The 25,709-nt window shown below is 54.5% G+C and overlaps 1 protein-coding gene across 1 annotated transcript; it reads right to left on the bottom strand.

Annotated features, from left to right (window-relative positions):
* Positions 1 to 1,307: 1,307 nt before the first annotated feature.
* On the bottom strand, positions 1,308 to 25,270 carry LOC138681026 (zinc finger protein 318-like). Its single transcript, XM_069768224.1, has 11 exons — positions 24,905 to 25,270; positions 15,911 to 16,017; positions 9,861 to 10,008; positions 7,925 to 9,370; positions 6,394 to 6,496; positions 6,064 to 6,314; positions 5,421 to 5,861; positions 5,180 to 5,270; positions 4,981 to 5,099; positions 2,324 to 4,826; positions 1,308 to 1,928 (listed from the first exon to the last, which is right to left on the bottom strand). The coding sequence occupies exons 1-10, from the start codon at positions 25,238 to 25,240 to the stop codon at positions 3,243 to 3,245; spliced, it is 4,626 nt and encodes a 1,541-aa protein (XP_069624325.1). The 5' UTR covers positions 25,241 to 25,270; the 3' UTR covers positions 1,308 to 1,928; positions 2,324 to 3,242.
* Between the last annotated feature and the right edge of the window lie 439 nt (positions 25,271 to 25,709).

The following is a 25,709-nucleotide window of genomic DNA, read 5'->3' on the forward strand; positions in this document are numbered from 1 at the left end:
ATAAACAGCGGCAGAGGCGCCTGACCTGGGCTACAGAGAAGCAGCACTGGACTGTTGCTAAGTGATCCGTACTTTTTTCTGATGAAAGCAAATTTTGCATGTCATTCGGAAATCAAGGTGCCAGAGTCTGGAGGAAGACTGGGGAGAAGGAAATGCCAAAATGCCTGAAGTCCAGTGTCAAGTACCCACAGTCAGTGATGGTGTGGGGTGCCATGTCAGCTGCTGGTGTTGGTCCACTGTGTTTCATCAAGGGCAGGGTCAATGCAGCTAGCTATCAGGAGATTTTGGAGCACTTCATGCTTCCATCGGCTGAAATGCTTTATGGAGATGAAGATTTCATTTTTCAGCACGACCTGGCACCTGCTCACAGTGCCAAAACCACTGGTAAATGGTTTACTGACCATGGTATTACTGTGCTCAATTGGCCTGCCAACTCTTCTGACCTGAACCCCATAGAGAATCTGTGGGATATTGTGAAGAGAAAGTTGAGAGACGCAAGACCCAACACTCTGGATGAGCTTAAGGCCGCTATTGAAGCATCCTGGGCCTCCATAACATCTCAGCAGTGTCACAGGCTGATTGCCTCCATGCCACGCCGCATTGAAGCAGTCATTTCTGCCAAAGGATTCCCCACCAAGTATTGAGTGCATAACTGAACATTATTATTTGATGGTTTTTTTGTTTGTTATTAAAAAACACTTATGCTAATTTATTGAGACAGGTTTTTTGGGTTATCAGGAGTTGTATGCCAAAATCATCAGTATTAAAACAATAAAAGACCTGACAAATTTCAGTTGGTGGATAATGAATCTATAATATATGAAAGTTTAATTGTAATCATTACATTATGGTAAATAATGAAATTTAACACTATATGCTAATTTTTTGAGAAGGACCTGTATACTTTGTGACTGAGGGTTTCTGCACAAGTCAGATACTGATGAATGGAGCAGAATTACAAAACCCCATCAGTTTTCGTCAATTACTTTCATAACTTCAGAGCTGTAAAGCTGCTGAGGAACACCAAGTCTTCCCTCACCTTCCCCTGAAGACTCCTATTTCTAGACAGGACTGATGCTTGCTACGCCACCATTTGCACATTCCCAAAGCCAAGAGGCTGCAGATATTTAGAGGGCAACATATAGCAACCCTGTCTACTGGGATGTAGAAAATCTCCAGACATGATGGCCAGAAGTTCTCTACAGCAAAGACAATGCCTGACACACTGAATCTCAGACAGAAGTAATCACAAGAAGTCAAACATCCTGCAAGGTACATATAAATCACAAGAAAAAGAAAAACATGAATGGAGGTACAGACTTTTATTGAATTGTTCAGAATCTACATCAGAGACCTGGAATACACCTCCTGGGACATTTCTGTGACCTTCACCTTTAGGTCGTCTTCATATATTATATAACAAACAGAAAAAAAAAACAACAGCGGGCAACAACCCAAAAGCAGGATCAATATGTACAAACATCTCTTACCCAGACGCGTTTCTCCAGGCTCAACCTTCGCAGTCCTTGGGGAAGACGTTGATGGAAGTTGATTGCAAAAAGCATCAAGATTAAAATCATTACAGAATTAATCATGCAACAAAAAAACAGATGTAATTACATTAATACAACATTGTGCTGTCGCCCACTCTGGATGCAAACCTCACATGTGAAAAACTGGAATGTCAACGTAAAAATACAACAGAAAAAATTTACAACAGTAAAGCCAAGATGTGGATTCATATCAGAGGCCAAGTTTGCTTAACGAGCAAGGTCAATTCTGTGTCACCATATCTTCTGAGTATCAGACCTGAAATGAACACATTTAGTGTAGAGCATTCCGATACCGAGATCCGATACTTTTGTGGTATCGGATCAATAGGGATGTGTAAAATAAAGAATTAAAATAAAAAATATTGATATGCTCACCTCTCCGGCGGCCCCTGGACATCACGCTGGTAACCGGCCGGCTTCTTTGTTTAAAATGAGCGCGTTTAGGACCTGCAAATGACGTCGCGGCTTCTGATTGGTCGCGTGCCGCTCATGTGACCGCCACGCGACCAATCAGAAGCCGCGACGTCATTCTCATTCACTAAACTCCTAATTCTAGGAATTAAGGACCTGCGAATGACGTCACAGCTTCTGATTGGTCGCGTGGCGGTCACATGAGCGGCACGCGACCAATCAGAAGCCGCGACGTCATTCGCAGGTCCTAAACGCGCTCATTTTAAACAAAGAAGCCGGCCGGTTACCAGCGTGATGTCCAGGGGCCGCCGGAGAGGTGAGCATATCAATATTTTTTATTTTAATTCTTTATTTTACACCTCACTATGGATCCCAGGGCCTGAAGGAGAGTTTCCTCTCCTTCAGACCCTGGGAACCATCAGGATACATTCCGATACTTGATGTCCCATTGACTTGTATTGGTATCGGATATCGGTATCGTCGATATCCGATATTTTTCGGGTATCAGCCGATACTATCCGATACCGATACTTTCAAGTATCGGACGGTATCGCTCAACACTAATCACATTACATCCAGGGGGACATCTGCAGAGCCACTGAGGACTGGTATCAGGCTCCCAATAGATGTGAACAATTCAAGTAACTGACGAGTCAGAAAAGAGATATACTGCTCACTGTACACGACTCCTCACTACTGACCCTCAGAGAACTTCACAATGAACAAACCTAGGCCCTAGAGCAGTGTTCCCCAACTCCAGTCCTCGAGAGCCACCAACAGGTCATGCTTTCAGGATTTCCTTAGTATTGCACAGGTGATTGAATGCTTGCCTGTCTAGGTGATGCAATTTTCACCTGTGCAATACTAAGGAAATCCTGAAAACATGACCTGTTGGTGGCTCTTGAGGACCGGACTTGGAGAACACTGCCCTAGAGGAAGCTGTGCTATCCCGACCCAAATCCTTTACTACTTTAAGGCTACGTGCCCACAATGCAGAATTTTGCTGATCAAAACTGGACTCCTTTCGCAGGAAATCCACTAGCTTTTTTCGCGTTTTTTTTTTCCAGAGCGTCCCAATACAATTATATAGCGGCAAAAATCGCAGAAATTCCGCAAAATTAATGAACATGCTGTGTTTTTGTTCGCGTTTTGTAAGCGGTTTTTAAGCGTTTTCACAGCGAAAAAACAAGAAATAAATGCAACATGTGCACATAGCCTTACAGATAAAGTTCACTCAGATTAGGTCTGATGGTCAGTGCATGTTCTATTTAAGAGGAGTTAATCAGAATCACACGTAACATATACAGACATATCTTCCATGGAGTTTTCCGATGCAGCCACTGTGTTCACATGTGGGTCTTTGTTCATTGAAACTTTTCCAGATGCCAAACTGAATGGCTGATTGCTGTTACTTGATGCATAATTGGAGTGCATGAGGTTCCAGCCAGATGTCTGGGAAACAGAACTCAAAACGGCATCAGGAACTTCACATGCCATGTCAGACTCAACAACTTCTTCATCAGAAACTACCGATAAAACTGGTCTGATTGGTGGTTTCACAAGATCATGTACCCTTTCTAATTTTACTTTATTTTCAGGTGGACTTTCCAATTTTGTCTGGAGGAAAGTTCTAATTACATTTGTGGGCTGAGGGGCAACTTCCAAGTCTTGGTCTTCAGACGTGGTTAAGTCTTCAGGATCATCCTCAGATGCGATCATCTTATAATACGAGTCAAGTTCTTGCTGCAATGCGCTGGGGTTGGCAGGGTTGTGTTTAGTACCCAAACTAGATGTAACATTTCCAGAAGGTGGAATCAGAAGAGTAGGTCCAGCTTTTTCAGTCTGTGGGTTAGTGGGATTGATGATATTGTTTCCTATTTTCGCATTGTTCGATAAACCACTGGTTGAATTGTTTAATGATGAATTAGCAAATGTGCTGCTAATTGGAGATGGAGCTAGATTTGTAACAGGAGACTTGGTGTTTGAAGTGTGCTGAACCTTTGCAGGTCCTGTGCTCGCTGCTGGTTTGTTAGGACCAAAGATGTTTGCATGTGAAGTGGTTGCGGGGACAGAATCGGATTTCTGAGAAATCCAACTTGAAGGTAACTTAGGGACTGAACTTTCCTTTTCATGCTTTACCTCTTGCCTTTCTACAGTCTCATTTTTATTAACGAGGACATTGAACATGCCTTGTCCTTTTGTCACCTTTACAGGTTTCATGCTTTGTCCATCTGTCTTCTTGGGCTCCATATTTGGAGTTTTATCCTTGGATTCTGGCTGTGCACTCTCTTTACATATAACCATTTCTCCTCTAAAAGCTTTGGAGACCAAGTTCTCAGGGAAGACACCTGTGGGTTTGTTTGCCACTATTGGGATAGATTTTGTTGTTGCATTTGAGGACTTTAAAGACAGGAAAGTAAATAGTGGCGCAGGTTTACTCATTGTTACATGAGGGGTCGGTAAACGGATACTCAGTAGACTTGGCAGGTTGGGTCGAACTTTTGGTTGGGTTGTGGAAGTAGATGGAGGTGACGCAGATGTTGAGGTCATGGAAGTAGTAGAGGTGATGGTTGTGGAGGCAGTCGAATGGGAAGGAGTAGAGGCATTTCCAGGCAGGGTATTGGGCTTACCCAGAGCATTTTGCTTTAAACCATGAGTTTTAGGCTCCTCTTCCTTCGGTTTGATAGGCGCAGCTTCTTTCTTTGGCTTCTTAGATTTGCTACAGGCTTGGACTTCGAATTTCTGCTCTGCAATCTTACGTTTGTGCTCTGCCATTCTCTGATCCATTTCTTGAGCAGCAGTCAAGCTCGCCTTCTTCTTCTGACGTACCACTTCATAATTGATGTGCACCTCAATGTATTTCTGTAAAGGAATATTAATCAATTAATGTCCAGAGATTCTAAGATTACAAGCATAAAGATTGTCTAAGAACACTCCTCACCAGACATCCAAAACCGATCCTTTAAGAATTACCAGAACAGATACTGGTTTTAAGATTGACATGAATGAGACAAACCTTGTACTTATGATTGTGGGCATATGTTCTCAAATGATCCTGGGCAGCAATGTGATCCGGGAACGTCTCCTCACATAGTTCACAGTAGTGGCCATTAACAGGGAGTAGGAATTCTGCACCTGCAACGTGCGACACCAATCGCATAAGGAATTGTACAAGCCCCATCCACCCACAGTCAATGTGAAGGAAACATCTTTACCTTTCAGGGGAACAATTAATCTCTGTTTCTTTGTAAAGCTCAGTTCTTGAGGTTTCTTTTTCACCCATGGTCGCCTCACCTCTTTTAAACTCTGTACAATATGAAAAATATAACAGAAATATGTGAAAATAGAACTGGAGCGGATCTATGGATTCAACAGGTCACCAAGTCCTGCCATAGCCAGTCACAACAGATGCAGCCATCACCCACTCATGGCACAAACCACAGCTCGGTCGCTCACCTGTTTGTGCTTCTCATCGTGGAAGTGCAGCAAGAATTCGAGCAGCGTCAAGCAGATTTCATTACAGTCCTCACACCAATGTGAGCCAGGGTCATAATACTTAAAGAGTTTAGATATCTCAAAAGGCAGAGGATTCTCAGCATTTGCGGGTGTGTTGGATGATGGTGTTGTGGGTCGTGGGCTTTTTGACTGTGACTTGTCTCTTGATTTTGATATGCGAGGTGAGTGGGGCTCTGGGAAATGCTCAGGGCTCGGCTTGGGTGGTCTGCCTTTACACTGGACTTCTGACTTCTCAGTGACATTGGACAGCTGGGTGGCCCCCAACACCTTTGTGTCAGCTCCACATGCAGAGCTGCTCTTGGCATTCGCATCAGACACTGGGTTGCTTCTAGACTTCAGATCATTTGCTGACTTACTGGTTCTCGATTCATTATCAGAGTCCTGAATAAGAAACAAGAAAGGTCTAAGAATAAAAATGGCAGGTGTACGGAGCAGACAAATGAGTGGAGCACAGCTCAGGTAACATCGTTCACAACAGCAATGGAGTCAATAAGCCCTTGATAATGTGGATCAGATTTTACAATTCATGACAGGTTAACAGACTGATACTTGTATGCAGCTGCAGAGTAGACCTGGTGCTCACCTTGGTCAGCGCAGGACAACCTGAGCTTCCATTCTCTTTCTTAAGGTCGCTCTTATCAGCCAGATCCGTGGGGCTGATGGCCAGGATCTCCGCCACCTTAGTGAGCTGCAGATGCTTCTGTTTTATTGTGTTGATCTCCTCAGAGAGGGAGTTTATCTGCTTCTGGGCAGTCTCCAATACATTATTCAGTTCTTCCAGCAGTGGATCCTTGTGCCCGTCCTTCTCCCGCTGCTTCTTCCGTAGGAGTATACCTGGGACAATGAGGGAGGGTCATCCGCAGCCATGGATTAAGCCTGTTCGCAGTTCCGTGGATGCCCCCATATAACTCACCCTGCTGGATGCGCAGCTGCTCCACCTTGGTGCTGATGGTTTTTAAGCTCTCGCTCTTGGCCTTGTGCTCCTTCCTCACAGAGCCCAGCTCCTCCAAGACCTTCTATAAATGAAAGGCTCTTTTTCTTAGGGTTGTAAGCAGCATCTATACAATGCAATACAGCCGCCCCCCAAAACATGGGAACTCCCTGATTACACTTACCTGGAACAGCACACGCACTGCCTGACTAGTCAGTAACAACACCTTACTGTAGATGTTTGCCCATAAAAAGAGCTGATCGACCATGTACATTTTAATGAGGGCTCCGTTTAGGCACCTGTTCACATCGGCCGATAACGTATGGCGACAGAAAGATTGTTTGATGGTTGTCCCCAATAGCATTATGTTTTCAGTAGCACATCCTTCATACAAGGGGCGATGTAATTCACTGGCAACTATTAGCTCTTGGCTTGTTCAATAGCGTATTCATACAGGTCAATAATTGAGAACACTCACTATCGTACATCACACCGTGGTCACAGGTCTGCTCGTCACTGGCACGCTCGCTATCGAACGTCACACCATGGTCACAGGTCTGCTCAGCACTGACCCACTCACTATCGTACATCACACCGTGGTCACAGGTCTGCTCGGCACTGACCCGCTTACTATTGTACATCATACCATGGTCACAGGTCTGCTCGTCACAGATCCACTCGCTATCGTACATCACACCACGGTCACAGGTCTGCTCGGCACTGACCCGCTCACTATCGTACATCACACCGTGGTCACAGGTCTGCTCGGCACTGACCCGCTCACTATCGTACATCACACCATGGTCACAGGTCTGCTCGGCACTGACCCGCTCACTATCGTACATCACACCATAGTCACAGGTCTGCTCGGCACTGATCCGCTCACTATCGTGTATTACACCGTGGTCACAGGTCTGCTCGGCACTGACCCGCTCACTATCGTACATCACACCGTGGTCACAGGTCTGCTCGGCACTGATCCGCTCACTATCGTACACTGCACACTGGTCACAGGTCCGCTCAGCACCTATCAGCTCACTATCGTACACGGCAAAGGGCTCACAGATCTGTTAGGCACGGATCCGCGCTCTATAGAACAACTTAGAGGTCACATGTCTGTTTGGCACTGACCCGCTATCGTACAGCACAGTGGTTACAGGTCTGATGGGAATTGACCCACTCGCCATTGTACAGCACAAGGATAACACGTCTGGTTGACATTGACCCGCTCACTTTCGTACAACAGAAAGGCCACAAGTCTAAGTCTGCATGTTGGTCCATGAGCTTCCTCTCTTATTCATCCATTTCTGGGTCTCTATAAGAGGAAAGTCGCACTGAGGTGCCTACACCACTATGGGATATTAAATGAAAAGACTGCACACGCTGAAGGTTTCTCACAAAACTCTGCTGGATGACAGGAGCTACGACCCCAAGAGCTAAGAAAATGCAAGGTGAAGGATGAACACTGCAGTCCTTACGCGGCTGCACGCCCCAGGGATGCGGGCAGACTTACTTTAATTTTCTCAGCTTCCTTATTTTTGCGGTCGGCTTGTCGTTCTGCCAGCAGTGTAGCTAATGAAGTTGTGGGTTTGGCATCTGTTTTGACAGCGGCTTTAGCATTAGTAAGATCTTCAGTGGTTTCAATGACGCGCAGGTTGCTGCGGGGGTTGTACACTGGGGCGGGTGCACTGACAGGGACACTTATAGGAGGCAGCAGTGGTGGTGGAATGTGTGCTGGAGGTGGTTGGGGGGGCACTGGCGAGTACATAGTCCAGCTGGATGTGGGATACGACATATAGGGAGTATAGGGATTGTAGCTAGGTGGCATGCTATATCCAGGGACCATTGGGGAATGTGGGTATGGAGGGTAGACCGGGATTTGTGAGGGACTTATTGGAGAAAGCATGGGTTCGGATACAGAGCAGGGGATGGGCAGTTGAACAGGGACCTCTACTTTCGATGCCGCAAATGTCTCTTTGGGTAATGGATTCTTCAAAATAAGCTGAGGCTTCTCTTTAGGAATGGGGGCCGGGCTCGGTAGCGTCACTGGGGGTGGTGGCTCTTTAGGGACTGGTTTTACAACTGGCTCAGTCTTCATTGCAGGTTCTTCTTTCCTTTCTGCTTTAACTTGGGGTTCAGGTTCTTTGGGTTCAGACATTTTAGCCTTGAGCTCAGCAGAGTTGACCATGGGCCCGCTCTGTGGCTGCTCAGCTGTAGGCTGCGTTATCTTAGGTGCCACTTTCTTCCCATGAAGCCGCTCTTGCGTTCTGACGGAAAGTTTCCCGATTTCAGTAACACCAATATCCAGGCCAATGGTCTTCAGCAGGTCTTGGATCTTCTCAAACTCTTGCTTGCTCTCGGAGCTCTTGACTGGCGAAGTGGAGACTGTTTGGTCAGACTGAGCTTTTGTCTGCTCTGCCATCTTCTCCTCCTCGTCTCCATAAAGGAAGCGCTCCTCATCATCAATTTCGGTGGATCTGCACTTCCTGATATCTGAAGCTTTACTTAGGAGAGAAGACGATTTGTAATCCTGGTCATGAGGCAACAAGAAGCTGCCTGCCACATCAGCCGCCTTCTTCTTAGGGAAGTTGTTCCCACCGCTGAATGGAGCAGTCTGAGATTTAGAGGAGCTCTTGGTAGAAAGGTTTCCTGTAGTGGATGAGTGTGGAGGGGCTTTACTTGTGACATTTCGTTGCACCACAAAATCTGCGCTGCTGCTTAGTGTCCAGTTTGCTGGCGCTAACGAAAAAAGCGGGTTACTGCCTTGTGGAAGAGGAGCCTCCAGTCTCTGTGCTGCAGCTGATAAAGCAGAAGAGTTGGAGGTGCTGGGTGTGAGGGGATCCATCTTTACCACCATAGAGAGGGGGCTTTCTGTGGTCAGGTTACTCTTCTCTGTGCTCTTCCCTGCCCCCACAGAGCTCACACTTCTCCCATCTTTACTGCTCAAGAGCATGTCAGCCTGGAAAAATATGGAAATATCAAATTAGCAGAGTGAACAGTGCAGGACCCCACCACCTCATCCCCGAGGACCTCGGAGAAGTGAGTGAAGAGCCGTAGAATGGAGCCATACATCCTAACCCCGGAGGACAAAGATGTTAGTGGAGAACCCGATGTACAGGGGCCTCATAACCTCAGGCAAGAGGACAAAGAAATGTACCAAATGTCAGCAGTATGGGAGCCCCCACCATGTCACCCCAGAGGACAGAAGTGAGTGAAGAGTCTGCAGAATGGAGCCATACATCCTTATCCCTGGAGGACAAAGACGTTATGGAGAGACCATAGTAAGGGGCCCCACAACCTCAGGCCAGAAAACAAAAAGTGTGCGCAGACTCCACATTATGAGGCCAGAGGGAACATAGGGTCAGTATTATAAATGGCTACCATTGATCCTCAGAGCCCCCACCCTCAACCAGGCCCTTGGGAGGACACAGAAGTAGTGGTACCCGTACCTGGGGAGACTTGTCAGAGCTGGAGGGCTCCACATCTGGACGTTTCTTCAGGATGGACTTCTTGGGCATGGGCAGAGATGAAGCGTGCAAGTCCCCAGAGCAGCTACGTAAGGAGGAATCATTGCCCAATAGCTTCACATCACCGTACCTGGAACAACAAGCACACCATGTCTGCAGGCGGGAAGCTCTCACTGTGGCGCACCAGGGAATACCAGCTACTGTTCCCAGGTACCAGCCATTGCCTGCAGCTCTGAACTCAATCTCCCCCCATCAGGGGAATTTCTGGGCAACCTTCATTTTACAGTGTGCGATCTCCTGCCACTGGGTGGAAACAGTCAGCAAGCTGCTCATTAATCGCTGATATAACAGTATGTGTAAATATGATGATGTGCTGCAGGAACATGGAAAGAGCAGAAACCTGCAGCACCCGAAGCAGTGAATGTTGGGAGGCCTGAGCAGTTCTAGGTTACGGGGAGGTCTGGTACCCATCATGTAGCACGGAGGTCTTGTGCCTATCAGAGGCGAGCGGCTGTGATCACATCCCCTCCACACATACCTGACAGGACGCAGCAACATCAGCAGCCGTCACCTCATCGGAGCAGCTCACCTCCCCATACAGAGCCCCTTTAACAATGGCGGCTGTACATCAATTTAACCCCATAATGAGGACGGTTCACCCAATGTTATACATTGAGCTGGACATAAGATGCAATAGTGGCTTCCAGGGCTGTAGAGTCAGTAAGCCGAACGTCCGACTCCTCAATTTCCCCGACTCCACAGCACCAGTCACTACTGAGCATGTGCATAAAGTGCAGCTCTGGGGTATAATACTGCAAAGCCCTGGTCACTACTGAGCATGTGCATAAAGTGCAGCTCTGGGGTATAATATTCCACAGCCCTGGTCACTACTGAGCATGTGCATAAAGTGCAGCTGTGGGGTATAATACTGCACAGTCCTGGTCACTACTGAGCATGTGCATAAAGTGCAGCTCTGGGGTATAATACTGCACAGCCCTGGTCACTACTGAGCATGTGCATAAAGTGCAGCTCTAGGGTATAATACTGCACAGTCCTGGTCACCACTGAGCATGTGCATAAAGTACAGCTCTCACTGTTCACACTGTGCTGCCAACATCATGTCACAGATCCCATCAATATGTCAGGGATCCCGCAGAGGATACCTTTATCATCCCCACTACTCACCCCAATTTGTCACGAACTGGGGTTGTTTGGTTGCCCCTTCTGAAGGGGATTTATCAGTATCCCACTTCCGGTTTGGAACTTGCAGCTCTCTGGTGTTCCCCTTACCCTCCGGTCAGATTAGGTACTGCACCTAGGGTATTTAGTCGCCAGAAAGGCTGCCTGCTATGTACTGGCTATTCAGAACGCTGCAGTGAGGGCAATATAACTACTCCCACAAGGGCGAGAACAATAATTATCAATGCCGTCGTTGCTACAAGGATTCCCAATCGCACAGAACAAAGTATGCCGCCACCAGCTCCGATTCCACAAGGGTTAATGGGTCCGGAGCTAACCCAAATCAGTAGTGTAATTCACTTCAGAGGACGCGGCAGTACGTTTATAGAGCAGGTAGAGACAAGCTAGTAAATTATATATTTTACTCCATAAAAAGGTAGGCAGTGTTTACAAAGTATAAAAGATATTATAAAGACAAAATCATGTGTACATTACAGATTAAAAATAAAAAGGGATTAAAATTAAAAAACACTTACAGGTCGTTCACATCATTTCAGCTTGTGACTGGCCGTGTGCTATGGAGGAGAAAAGGCTTCCACATATCCAGATACATGAGCACAGCTTTGCCGAGCTGTTAGCTCGCTTCCTGGACCAACTATCTCACTCACAACTCCACAGGGGTAAAGATATGCCCTCTTGTCGTGACATCACTAAGTGGGCTGAGTAATGACATGCACTCTTTCTTTACTATTTCTGTTTTTTGAGTCCTCAGACATTCCTTGGGAAGGGGGAGGGGGGAACGAGTGGCTTTACGGGATTGGTCATCTGCGGTTTAAAAACCATAAAATGCCCACACATAGGTATCAAGTTGCACAGTGTCTGCCATAGGGCTTTGTTTGTTGTATGAGCGAATGCAGAGGGGGAGAAAGGGGGGTCAAAACTGCAGTGTGTGTGTCTGTGACATGGTACTTTCTAGAACTAATCTCACATTATGACATTTTTACACTATCGTGACAGCAGCTATGGGGTATAATACTCAGTAGTGATTGGTGCTGTGCAGTATTATACCCCAGAGATGCACTTTATGCACATGCTCAGTAGTGACCAGGGCTGTGGAGTATTATACCCCAGCGCTGCACTTTATGTACATGCTCAGCAGTGATCAAGGCTGTGGAGTATTATACCCCTGAGCTGCACAGAGACTCTCTACAGGACAGCAACCAAGACATCATGGCTCCATCATGAGTGACACATTTGTCATTTTACAGGATGCCGGATTAGGCTACTTTCACACTTGTGTTTTTTTTTTTTATCCGTCGCTTTTTGTGAATGCAGGATCCTGCAAAAAAAATTTTCCCATAGACTTGTATTAGCGACGGATTGTGACGGATGGCCATCCGTTGTGCACTGGATCCGTCGGAAAATAGCGGTCCGTCGTGCGAAGAAAATGTTCATAGTAACGTATTTTCTGCACGTCGGAAAATCGGTCAGCGACGCATCCTGTGCTGTCCGTCGACGGCTATAATGGAAGCCTATGGACGCAGGATCCGTCGCTGATCGTCACACACTGGAATCCAGCGACGGATCCTGTTTTTCCCCTGTGAGCATGCCCGGAAGAATTTTAAAATCCGGAAAAAGTCAGTCAGTCAGTCAGTCTCTCTCTCGTCCCCGGACTTTTAATTCCCGGAATTTGTGTACGACGCATCAGTCATTACACTGGATCCGTCGCACACGGTTTCCCCTATTTTCGTGACGTCCGTCGATAAGTCATTTTGCTGCACAACGACGGACAGCAGAAAACGCAAGTGTCAATTTAGGCACAATCCAGCTAATTTGACAAAAAAGGATCCGTTGCAAATTGTGAAAAATGTATGCGACGGATCAGTTTTTCTACTGGATCCGTTTTTTCCCCTGGGGATAGAGTTTGGACTTCCTGTTCCAGAGAGAGACCATCATTTCACCTCACATTTCATCCGTTTTTTGCCGGATCCGTCGCTGTGAGTTTTTTCGTTGGACAGAAAAAAACGTTCCTCTGTACGTTTTCTCCGGCCACCGGAAAACTAATTTTTGACGGATCTGGCAAAAAAAACAGATGAAGCGTGAGGCCATCCGGCGTTAATACAAGTCTGGAGAAAAAAACGGATCTGGCAGCAGCTTTTGCCGAATCAGTTTTTTTTCAAAATTCGCCGGATTGTGCCTGACGGCAAAAACCTGATGTGTGAAAGGGGCATTAGGGGACCTCATTCCCGGCTTGAAAAATACCATCGCGAATCTATGGATACGTTTGGGGTAGTCAGGATTTAGACTCACTGTTCGCCTGAGCCCCATAGATACGTTTGTGGAGAAGCCAGGTTGCAACCCTCCGGTCACCTGGCCTTGTACCTGAATGGACTGTCATCATCCTACGCTTGTCGTTCCCTCCTCTCTGTGTGCGTATCACAGATGGGGTAGCGACCCTGGGAGCTCTGACGTAACATCTACCATTATCCTGGCGAGCCAGAGGAAGGGTGAGACTGTAACGTGCACCATCTTGGGTATTGCTGGGACTGTTCTGTGTGTTATCTGCCTGTTTCGTGATACAATAAAGTATTACACATTGTGTTACCCTCACCGTGTCACGATTCACACCGTAACTGTCACCCCTACGTCTCGGATCGGGGTGACTTTAGGCCAACAGACTGCTATCACATGTGCAGGGGGCTTATCTTAGTTATCCCTCCACTGCTACACTGTGATGAAAACACACACAAGGCTATTGACCTTTTAGTTTACAGCAGGGGCTTATTTTAGTTATCCCACTGCTCTTCAATATACCACGAACTGCAGGGGTTTATGTATATCCCGCTTACAGTTCCACTTAAAACTTGCAGCTCTCTGGCGCCCCCCTTACCCTCAGGTCAGATTAGGTACTGCATCTAGGGTAATTAGTCGCCAGACAGGTTGCCTGCTATGTACTGGCTATTGGGCACGCTGCAGCGAGGTGATATAACTACTCTCACTCGGGCAGGAACAATAATTATCAACGCAGCCGTCGCTACGACTACTCCCAAAGGCACAGAACAAGGAATGCTGCCACCAGCTTCGATTAAACAGGTTCGAAGCGAACCCAAAACAGTAGCGTAATTCCCTTCCAGAGACTTAGGGTACGTTTTAGAGCAGGAAGAACAAAACTAGTAATTTAGATATTTTACTCCGAAGATAAGGCAGTGTTTATAAAAAAAAATATTACAAGGATGATACAAAAGAGACAATTGAAAAATATGTACAAGCAATTATAAAATAACATGGAATAAAGAAGAAAGGTAAAACTCACATGTTCTCAGATCATGTCAGGCAAAACCATGCTGGCAGGCAGAGCCCAGACGTCCCAGTGCATCGTACAGCTCCTCAGGCAAAAACTGAAGGCTGGGTTAAGTGTAGAGACTTATAAACTCCAGCCTCGTGACATCACTAAAGGGCTGGTTAATTATATTCACTGAGGTCAGAGATATTTACCTTCTCAGACCCTGGAGACAAAAGAAATTCCTGACTGAGAAGGGAGGGACAACAGGTGGCTTTGCAGGATTGGTCACATGTAGTTTAAAGCCACACCCTGCTCACACACAAGCTTCAAGTTACGCAGTGTCTGCCATAGGGCTGGATTGTTGTATTTGAAGGGGGGGGGGGCACTCAGTTTTGTAACAGGTTCCCAGTCACTGTTGTAGTACATTACTTCAATAAAATGACGCCATAGTTGACACATGCCGCAATCTCCAACACCATTTTATTGAAGACACCATATATGTGAATTCACAGACTGTCTTCAACAAAATTGCGCCGGATGTGACGGGATGCACATGTCGACTCTGACGTCAACAAAGAGGTAGAACGGTGTCACAATGTGCCATAACCGCAGAGACCAGGAAAACGGCATCACAATGTGCCGCAACCGTACAGACAAGGAGAACGGTGTCACAATGGGCCGTAACAGTACAGACGAGGAGAACGGTGTCACAATGTGCCGTAACAGTACAGACGAGGAGAACGGTGTCACAATGGGCCGTAACCGTACAGACGAGGACAACGGTGTCACAATGGGCCGCAACCGTACAGACCAGGAGAACGGTGTCACAATGGGCCGTAACAGTACAGACGAGGAGAACGGTGTCACAATGTGCCGTAACAGTACAGACAAGGAGAACGGTGTCACAATGTGCCGTAACAGTACAGACGAGGAGAACGGTGTCACAATGTGACGTAACCGTACAGACAAGGAGAACGGTGTCACAATGTGCCGTAACAGTACAGACGAGGAGAACGGTGTCACAATGTGACGTAACCGTACAGACCAGGAGAACGGTGTCACAATGGGCCGTAACAGTACAGACGAGGAGAACGGTGTCACAATGTGCCGCAACCATACAGACGCGGAGAACGGTGTCACAATGTGCCGCAACCGTACAGACGCGGAGAACGGTGTCACAATGGGCCGCAACCGTACCAATGAGAACGGTGTTGAAAGGTAATTTGACCACACCATGTGGCGTACAAATAAGTCGGTGAGAATAGCACTTGGTATTTTCCAGTGCGGTAAGATGAGCGGTGTCACTGGAGCGCAACTTGTCCTGAGAACACGAGCCCGATACGTCTACGAGGGCAGAAAACAGCAGGATGTTATGGAGGGAAAACATGGAAACGCAAACTGGCCGCGCCGAGGAAAGGGTTAACGGGGTTTTCCCAAGAACAAACAACATTGTAACCAGCAGATCAAGGTACAGCGAGAGGATGTGACATGCAACGGTACAATGTCCCCCACGGTGATGGCCGCCAACCGCATGGTCCGCACCTCACACACCCAAGGGTCTCACACCTACCTGTCCTGCTGCGGTGGGCTGTCCCGAGTCCGACGCCCAGAAGTGCGGGGATCCCTGGCCGGACTGGAGCCAAAACTGGGGGAACGACGACCGGGGGATCGATGACGCTGAAAACAAAGAGGAGGAAAAATATAGTTCTTACCGATAACGGTATTTCTCTGAGCCCATGACGGCACCACGGAGAGAGGGGATCCGCCCACCAAGGACAGGAAACCTACGGATAAAAAGGCGGTACCACTCTCCTGCATCAGTTGTTTTACATAGAGAACGATGGGAGACTACTAAACATTTGTTAAATTTTAACTGTTTATCATAACTAGATACCGCGTGACTATTAACACTATGAGTAGACTATGGCACTATTTTGATGTGCGCACCCAAAAGTGAAGGGAGGGAATGTACGGGTACCGTCATGGGCTCAGAGAAATACCGTTATCGGTAAGAACTATATTTTTCTCTGATCGCCCATGACTGCACCACGGAGAGAATTGCATAGATAGTGCATTCAGGGAGGGACCACCGCCTCCAGAACCCTTTTACCGAAAGTAAGGTCTGAAGAGGAGATTAGGTCCAATCTATAGTGCCTATAGAATGTGGATGGTGAGGACCAGGTAGCAGCTCTACATATCTGGTCTATGGAAGCTCCGGCCTTCTCCGCCCAGGAAGTCGCTACTGCTCTTGTTGAGTGAGCCTTAACCTCCCCGGGAACGGACATCCCACTTGCTGAGTATGATAGACTGATGGCGTCTGTGATCCATCTTGCTATGGTGGCTTTAGATGCTTTTTTCCCCTTCCGGGGACCCTGGAAACACACAAACAGAGAGGAATCCTCCCTACTCTCTCTAGTGACTTCTAGGTAGTGTAAGAGACATCTTCTTACATCTAGTGTATGTAATGTTTGTTCCTCCTTATTTTTAGGATTGGGACAGAAGGAGGGGAGAGATATCTCTTGAGACCTGTGAAATTTTGAAGCCACTTTTGGGAGATATGCTGGGTCTGTTTTTAAAATGACCCTATCCTCTAGGAATTGTGTGTAGGGAGGGTTAGCTGAGAGAGCCTGTAAATCGCTAACCCTGCGGGCCGAAGTGAGGGCGACTAATAGAGCTGTTTTGAGGGATAGATTTTTTATTGTAGATTCGTGTAATGGCTCAAATGGAGAATTAGTCAGGGCTTTAAGGACCAAGTTTTAGTCCCATTGAGGAACAACTTTTACTGGAAGAGGCCTTGATCTTCCTGCCGCCCTGATGAATATAGCGACCCACCTATTTGAGGCTAAATCAAAATTGAATAGGGCTCCCAAAGCTGCCACGTGAACTTTTAGGGTGTTAGTGGCTAAACCCATCTCCAACCCGTTTTGTAGGAACTCTAATATGGAATTAAGGGGAATTTCTTTCCCTATTTTTGCACCTGATGATGACAGAAACTTTTTCCATATCTTGCCATACTGTCTCCTAAGGCTCTTGCTGATAAACTGCAGAGCCGCTGAGAGGAAGTAAATCCCCCATTTTAAAGCTCCCGCCGCTTTCCTTCCGGCGCCTGCGCAGTAGCGCTTAGCCGACGGCGAGGAGCGCCGAACGCCGGCGCCTGCGCAGACGCTTCTGCCTTTGGAACGCCAGAGCGACCTATCTTTTGGCGCCGCCTGCGCAGACGCTTCTGCGCCGCCTTTGGAACGCCCAAGCAACCTATCTTTTGGCGCCGCCTGCGCAGACGCTTCTGCGGCGCCTTTGGAACGCCCAAGTGACCTATCGGCGACGCCTGCGCAGTAGCGCTCAGCCGACGGCGCCCAGCGTCTCGCGAGACCAGCGCAACTCCGGGCATGCGCCCTACTCACAAGATGGCCGCCCGGAGTGCAGATATGGCGCTGCTGACCGGCACCCCCGGTCCTATGCAGCCCTACTGCGTGGCTCTGCATACCCGATGGCGTGCAGTGTGCAGGCTGACGCGTGCTAGGGGAGGGCCACGCCGCACCTCCCGCAACCACAGAGGGACCCCCCTGGATGCTGCCGCTGCTGCATCTTACCTGGGGAGGTGACCGCGAACTCCTTGTCACCTCCCCCGCACACCCTGTCGGCCCACTGGCTCCCAGCGGTGGCGCTTCGGGTCACCACCCTAGCCGAGGCAGAGGGACCCCAGCTGCCTGAATCGGACTGGTTGGCCCCGGAATTCCAACGACGACTGGTAAGTCCGTAGGTCTCCCATCAAGGACAGGAAACCAACTGATGCAGGAGAGTGGTACCGCCTTTTTATCCGTAGGTTTCCAGTCCTTGGTGGGCGGATCCCCTCTCTCCGTGGTGCCGTCATGGGCGATCAGAGAAAAAGCAAAGTAATCTCCAGGAGAGAAAAGGAAGAGACGGCAGAGCCGGGTCCCCCCTCTCCCCCCAACAAGTGTACGGGAGCAGAGCCGGTTCCCCCCTCCCCCCCCAACAAGTGTACGAGCGCAGAGCCGAGTCCCCCCTTTCCCCCCAACAAGTGTACGAGTGAAGCCGGACCCCCGGGAGTAGGACCGCAGAGCCCCTAGACCGCAAGGCCGGACCCCGAGTGTAGGACCGCAGAGATCCCAGACCGCAGGGCCGGACCCCGAGTGTAGGACCGCAGAGCCCCCAGACCGCAGGGCCGGACCCCGAGTGTAGGACCGCAGAGCCCCCAGACCGCAGGGCCGGACCCCGAGTGTAGGACCGCAGAGCCCCCAGACAGCAGGGCCGAACCCCGAGTGTAGGACCGCAGAGCCCCCAGACCGCAGGGCCGGACCCCCGAGTGTAGGACCGCAGAGACCCCAGACCGCAGGGCCAGACCCCGAGTGTAGGACCGCAGAGCCCCCAGACCGCAGGGCCGGACCCCCGAGTGTAGGACCGCAGAGCCCCCAGACCCGGACCCCCGAGTGTAGGACCGCAGAAATCCCAGACCGCAGGGCCGGACCCCCGAGTGTAGGACCGCAGAGCCCCCAGACCGCAGGGCCGGACCCCCGAGTGTAGGACCGCAGAGATCCCAGACCGCAGGGCCGGACCCCCGAGTGTAGGACCGCAGAACCCCCCAGACCGTAGTGCCGGACCCCGAGTGTAGGACCACAGAGATCCCAGACCGCAGGGCCGGACCCCCGAGTGTAGGACCGCAGAGCCCTCAGACCGCAGGGCCGGACCCCCGAGTGTAGGACCGCAGAGCCCCCAGGGCCGGACCCCGAGTGTAGGACCGCAGAGACCCCAGACCGCAGGGCCGGACCCCGAGTGTAGGACCGCAGAGCCCCCAGACCGCAGGGCCGGACCCCCGAGTGTAGGACCGCAGAGCCCCCAGACCCCCGAGTGTAGGACCGCAGAGCCCCCAGACCGCAGGGCTGGACCCCCGAGTGTAGGACCGCAGAGCCCCCAGACCGCAGGGCCGGACCCCCGAGTGTAGGACCGCAGAACCCCCAGACCGCAGGGCCGGACCCCCGAGTGTAGGACCGCAGAGACCCCAGACCGCAGGGCCGGACCCCGAGTGTAGGACCGCAGAGCCCCCAGACCGCAGGGCCGGACCCCCGAGTGTAGGACCGCAGAGCCCCCAGACCCCCGAGTGTAGGACCGCAGAGCCCCCAGACCGCAGGGCTGGACCCCCGAGTGTAGGACCGCAGAGCCCCCAGACCGCAGGGCCGGACCCCCGAGTGTAGGACCGCAGAACCCCCAGACCGCAGGGCCGGACCCCCGAGTGTAGGACCGCAGAGACCCCAGACCGCAGGGCCGGACCCCCGAGTGTAGGACCGCAGAACCACCCAGACCGCAGGGCCGGACCCCGAGTGTAGGACCGCAGAGATCCCAGACCGCAGGGCCGGACCCCGAGTGTAGGACCGCAGAGCCCCCAGACCGCAGGGACGCACCCCCAAGTGTAGGACCGCAGAGCCCCCAGACCGCAGGGCCGGACCTCGAGTGTAGGACCGCAGAGCCGGACCCCGAGTGTAGGACCGCAGAGCCCCCAGACCGCAGGGCCGGACCACCGAGTGTAGGACCACAGAGCCCCCAGACCGAAGGGCCGGACCCCCGAGTGTAGGACCGCAGAACCCCCCCAGACCGCAGGGCCGGACCCCCGAGTGTAGGACCGCAGAACCCCCCAGACCGTAGGGCCGGACCCCGAGTGTAGGACCGCAGAGATCCCAGACCGCAGGGCCGGACCCCCGAGTGTAGGACCGCAGAGCCCTCAGACCGCAGGGCCGGACCCCCGAGTGTAGGACCGCAGAGCCCCCAGGGCCGGACCCCGAGTGTAGGACCGCAGAGACCCCAGACCGCAGGGCCGGACCCCGAGTGTAGGACCGCAGAGCCCCCAGACCGCAGGGCCGGACCCCCGAGTGTAGGACCGCAGAGCCCCCAGACCGCAGGGCCGGACCCCCGAGTGTAGGACCGCAGAACCCCCAGACCGCAGGGCCGGACCCGCGAGTGTAGGACCGCAGAGACCCCAGACCGCAGGGCCGGACCCCGAGTGTAGGACCGCAGAGACCCCAGACCACAGGGCCGGACCCCGAGTGTAGGACCGCAGAGACCCCAGGGCCGGACCCCGAGTGTAGGACCGCAGAACCCCCAGACCGCAGGGCCGGACCCCCGAGTGTAGGACCGCAGAGCCCCCAGACCGCAGGGCTGGACCCCCGAGTGTAGGACCGCAGAGCCCCCAGACCGCAGGGCCGGACCCCGAGTGTAGGACCGCAGAGCCCCCAGACCGCAGGGCTGGACCCCCGAGTGTAGGACCGCAAAGCCCCCAGACCACAGGGCCGGACCCCCGAGTGTAGGACCGCAGAGCCCCCAGACCGCAGGGCCGGACCCCCGAGTGTAGGACCGCAGAGACCCCAGAACGCAAGGTCGGACCCCGAGTGTAGGACCGCAGAGATCCCAGACCACAGGGCCGGACCCCGAGTGTAGGACCGCAGAGATCCCAGACCACAGGGCCGGACCCCCGAGTGTAGGACCGCAGACCCCAGACCGCAGGGCCGGACCCCCGAGTGTAGGACCGCAGAGCCCCCAGACCGCAGGGCCGGACCCCGAGTGTAGGACCGCAGAGACCCCCAGACCGCAGGGCCGGACCCCCGAGTGTAGGACCGCAGAGCCCCCAGACCGCAGGGCCGGACCCCGAGTGTAGGACCGCAGGGCCGGACCCCCGAGTGTAGGACTGCAGAGACCCCAGACCGCAGGGCCGGACCCCGAGTGTAGGACCGCAGAGCCCCCAGACAGCAGGGCCGGACCCCCGAGTGTAGGACCGCAGAGCCCCCAGGGCCGGACCCCGAGTGTAGGACCGGACCCCCGAGTGTAGGACCGCAGAGACCTCCAGACCGCAGGGCCGGACCCCCGAGTGTAGGAGTGCAGTGCAGAGCCCCCAGACCGCAGGGCCGGACCCCGATTGTAGGACCGCAGAGCCCCCAGACCGCAGGGCCGGACCCCGAGTGCAGGACCGCAGAGACCCCAGACCGCAGGGCCGGACCCCGAGTGTAGGACAGCAGAGACCCCAGACAGCAGGGCCAGACCCCGAGTGCAGGACCGCAGAGCCCTCAGACCGCAGGGCCGGACCCCCGAGTGTAGGACCGCAGAGATCCCAGACCGCAGGGCCGGACCCCGAGTGTAGGACCGCAGAACCCCCAGAACACAGGGCCGGACCCCCGAGTGTAGGACCGCAGAACCCCCAGACCGCAGGGCCGGACCCGCGAGTGTAGGACCGCAGAGACCCCAGGGCCGGACCCCGAGTGTAGGACCGCAGAGACCCCAGACCACAGGGCCGGACCCCGAGTGTAGGACCGCAGAGACCCCAGGGCCGGACCCCGAGTGTAGGACCGCAGAACCCCCAGACCGCAGGGCCGGACCCCCGAGTGTAGGACCGCAGAGCCCCCAGACCGCAGGGCTGGACCCCCGAGTGTAGGACCGCAGAGCCCCCAGACCGCAGGGCCGGACCCCGAGTGAAGGACCGCAGAGCCCCCAGACCGCAGGGCTGGACCCCCGAGTGTAGGACCGCAAAGCCCCCAGACCGCAGGGCTGGACCCCCGAGTGTAGGACCGCAGAGATCCCAGACCGCAGGGCCGGACCCCCGAGTGTAGGACCGCAGAGCCCCCAGACCGCAGGGCCGGACCCCCGAGTGTAGGACCGCAGAGATCCCAGACCGCAGGGCCGGACCCCCGAGTGTAGGACCGCAGAGCCCCCAGACCGCAGGGCCGGACCCCCGAGTGTAGGACCGCAGAGATCCCAGACCGCAGGGCCGGACCCCGAGTGTAGGACCGCAGAGCCCCCAGACCGCAGGGCCGGACCCCGAGTGTAGAACCGCAGAACCCCCAGACCGCAGGGCCGGACCACGAGTGTAGGACCGCAGAGCCCCCAGACCGCAGGGCCGGACCCCGAGTGTAGGACCGCAGAGCCCCCAGACCGCAGGGCCGGACCCCGAGTGTAGGACCGCAGAGCCCCCAGACCGCAGGGCCGGATCCCCGAGTGTAGGACCGCAGAGCCCCCAGACCGCAGGGCCGGACCCCGAGTGTAGGACCGCAGAGCCCCCAGACCGCAGGGCCGGACCCCGAGTGTAGGACCGCAGAGCCCCCAGACCGCAGGGCCGGACCCCGAGTGTAGGACCGCAGAGCCCCCAGACCGCAGGGCCGGACCCCGAGTGTAGGACCGCAGAGCCCCCAGACCGCAGGGCCGGATCCCCGAGTGTAGGACCGCAGAGACCCCAGACCGCAGGGCCGGACCCCCGAGTGTAGGACCGCAGAGCCCCCAGACCGCAGGGCCGGACCCCGAGTGTAGGACCGCAGAGCCCCCAGACCGCAGGGCCGGACCCCGAGTGTAGGACCGCAGAGCCCCCAGACCGCAGGGCCGGACCCCGAGTGTAGGACCGCAGAGCCCCCAGACCGCAGGGCCGGACCCCGAGTGTAGGACCGCAGAGACCCCAGAACGCAAGGTCGGACCCCGAGTGTAGGACCGCAGAGATCCCAGACCACAGGGCCGGACCCCGAGTGTAGGACCGCAGAGCCCCCAGACCGCAGGGCCGGACCCCGAGTGTAGAACCGCAGAGCCCCCAGACCGCAGGGCCGGACCCCGAGTGTAGGACCGCAGAGCCCCCAGACCGCAGGGCCGGACCCCGAGTGTAGGACCGCAGAGATCCCAGACCACAGGGCCGGACCCAGAGTGTAGGACTGCAGAGACCCCAGACCGCAGGGCCGGACCCCGAGTGTAGGACCGCAGAGACCCCCAGACCGCAGGGCCGGACCCCCTGAGTGTAGGACCGCAGAGCCCCCAGACCGCAGGGCCGGACCCCGAGTGTAGGACCGCAGGGCCGGACCCCGAGTGTAGGACCGCAGAGCCCCCAGACAGCAGGGCCGGACCCCCGAGTGTAGGACCGCAGAGCCCCCAGGGCCGGACCCCGAGTGTAGGACCGGACCCCCGAGTGTAGGACCGCAGAGACCCCCAGACCGCAGGGCCGGACCCCCGAGTGTAGGAGTGCAGTGCAGAGCCCCCAGACCGCAGGGCCGGACCCCGAGTGTAGGACCGCAGAGACCCCCAGACCGCAGGGCCGTACCCCCGAGTGTAGGAGTGCAGAGCCCCCAGACCGCAGGGCCGGACCCCCGAGTGTAGGACCGCAGAGACCCCAGACCGCAGGGCCGGACCCCGAGTGTAGGACCGCAGAGACCCCCAGACCGCAGGGCCGGACCCCCGAGTGTAGGACCGCAGAGAACCCAGACCGCAGGGCCGGACCCCGAGTGTAGGACCGCAGAGCCCCCAGACCGCAGAGCCGGACCCCCGAGTGTAGGACCGCAGAGACCCCAGACCGCAGGGCCGGACCCCGAGTGTAGGACCGCAGAGCCCCCAGACCGCAGGGCCGGACCCCGAGTGTAGGACCGCAGAGACCCCAGACCGCAGGGCCAGACCCCGAGTGTAGGACCGCAGAGCCCCCAGACCGCAGGGCCGGACCCCCGAGTGTAGGACCGCAGAGACCCCAGACCGCAGGGCCAGACCCCGAGTGTAGGACCGCAGAGCCCCCAGACCGCAGGGCCGGACCCCGAGTGTAGGACCGCAGAGCCCCCAGACCGCAGGGCCAGACCCCGAGTGTAGGACCGCAGAGCCCCCAGACCACAGGGCCGGACCCCGAGTGTAGGACCGCAGAGCCCCCAGACCGCAGGGCCGGACCCCCGAGTGTAGGACCGCAGAGCCCCCAGACCGCAGGGCCGGACCCCCGAGTGTAGGACCGCAGAGCCCCCAGACCGCAGGGCCGGACCCCGAGTGTAGGACCGCAGAGCCCCCAGACCACAGGGCCGGACCCCCGAGTGTAGGACCGCAGAGCCCCCAGACCACAGGGCCGGACCCCAAGTGTAGGACCGCAGAGCCCCCAGACCACAGGGCCGGACCCCCGAGTGTAGGACCGCAGAGCCCCCAGACCACAGGGCCGGACCCCGAGTGTAGGACCGCAGAGCCCCCAGACCACAGGGCCGGACCCCCGAGTGTAGGACCGCAGAGCCCCCAGACCACAGGGCCGGACCCCCGAGTGTAGGACCGCAGAGACCCCCAGACCGCAGGGCCGGACCCCGAGTGTAGGACCGCAGAGCCCCCAGACCGCAGGGCCGGACCCCCGAGTGTAGGACCGCAGAGCCCCCAGACCGCAGGGCCGGACCCCGAGTGTAGGACCGCAGAGCCCCCAGACCGCAGGGCCGGACCCCGAGTGTAGGACCGCAGAGCCCCCAGACCGCAGGGCCGGAGACCGAGTGTAGGACCGCAGAGCCCCCAGACCGCAGGGCCGGACCCCGAGTGTAGAACCGCAGAGCCCCCAGACCACAGGGCCGGACCCCCGAGTGTAGGACCGCAGAGACCCCAGACCGCAGGGCCGGACCCCCGAGTGTAGGACCGCAGAGCCCCCAGACCGCAGGGCCGGACCCCGAGTGTAGGACCGCAGAGCCCCCAGACCGCAGGGCCGGACCCCCGAGTGTAGGACCGCAGAGCCCCCAGACCACAGGGCACGAGGGGCGTGGTTTGTCCGCGGGGGCGTGGTTTGTCCGCGGGGGCGGGCTCTCACCTCACGGCGGTACTCATCATCCGGGGACCGGCGCCGTTGCGGGGAGGGCGGGGAGCGGCGCCGGTGCGGGGAGGGCGGGGAGCGGCGGGGCCTGGAGCGGGAGCGGCCTGCACGGCTCCAGGACTTGGAGCGCGAGTTTCCCCGAGGTCTGGAGCGGGAGCGGAGCCGGGAGCGGCCTCTTCTGTCAGGTGAGCGGCTGCGCCTGCTGGGAGAGCGCGGCTTCCGGGCCGGGGAGTGGCCTCGGGACCAGGAGCGCTCCTCCGGAGAGCGGGGGCTGTCCCGGTACAGGACCGGAGAGTCCGGGGACAGAGCGCGGCGTCCAGGAGTCCGGTACATGGCGGAGGCTCCGATCACTGCGGCTGAGTCCTGCTGCGTCACACGCTCTACGTGCTACGTCATCACGGCAGGCGCCATCTTACTACACCCGCACTACTACATCTGTACAGACCGCGCCATCTTACTACACCCGCACTACATCTGTACAGAACGCGCCATCTTACTACACCCGCACTACTACATCTGTACAGACCGCGTCATCTTACTACACCCGCACTACATCTGTACACACCGCGCCATCTTACTACACCCGCACTACACCTGTACAGACCGCGTCATCTTACTACACCCGCACTACTACATCTGTACAGACTGCGCCATCTTACTACACCCGCACTACACCTGTACAGACCGCGTCATCTTACTACACCCGCACTACTACATCTGTACAGACCGCGTCATCTTACTACACCCGCACTACACCTGTACAGACCGCGCCATCTTACTACACCCGCACTACACCTGTACA

Source organism: Ranitomeya imitator, chromosome 5, assembly GCF_032444005.1.
Source record: "Ranitomeya imitator isolate aRanImi1 chromosome 5, aRanImi1.pri, whole genome shotgun sequence".
Taxonomy (NCBI): Eukaryota; Metazoa; Chordata; class Amphibia; order Anura; family Dendrobatidae; genus Ranitomeya; species Ranitomeya imitator.

Bases quoted from the DNA above. Each gene is read 5' to 3' on its own strand.
- LOC138681026 (XM_069768224.1), bottom strand. From the start codon at position 25,240: ATGTACCGGACTCCTGGACGCCGCGCTCTGTCCCCGGACTCTCCGGTC. The intron at 5,862-6,063 runs GTGAGCACCAGG...TTTCTTATTCAG, and splicing joins GTTGTCCTGCGCTGACCAAG to GACTCTGATAATGAATCGAG. The intron at 5,100-5,179 runs GTAAAGATGTTT...CGCACGTTGCAG, and splicing joins ATTAATTGTTCCCCTGAAAG to GTGCAGAATTCCTACTCCCT.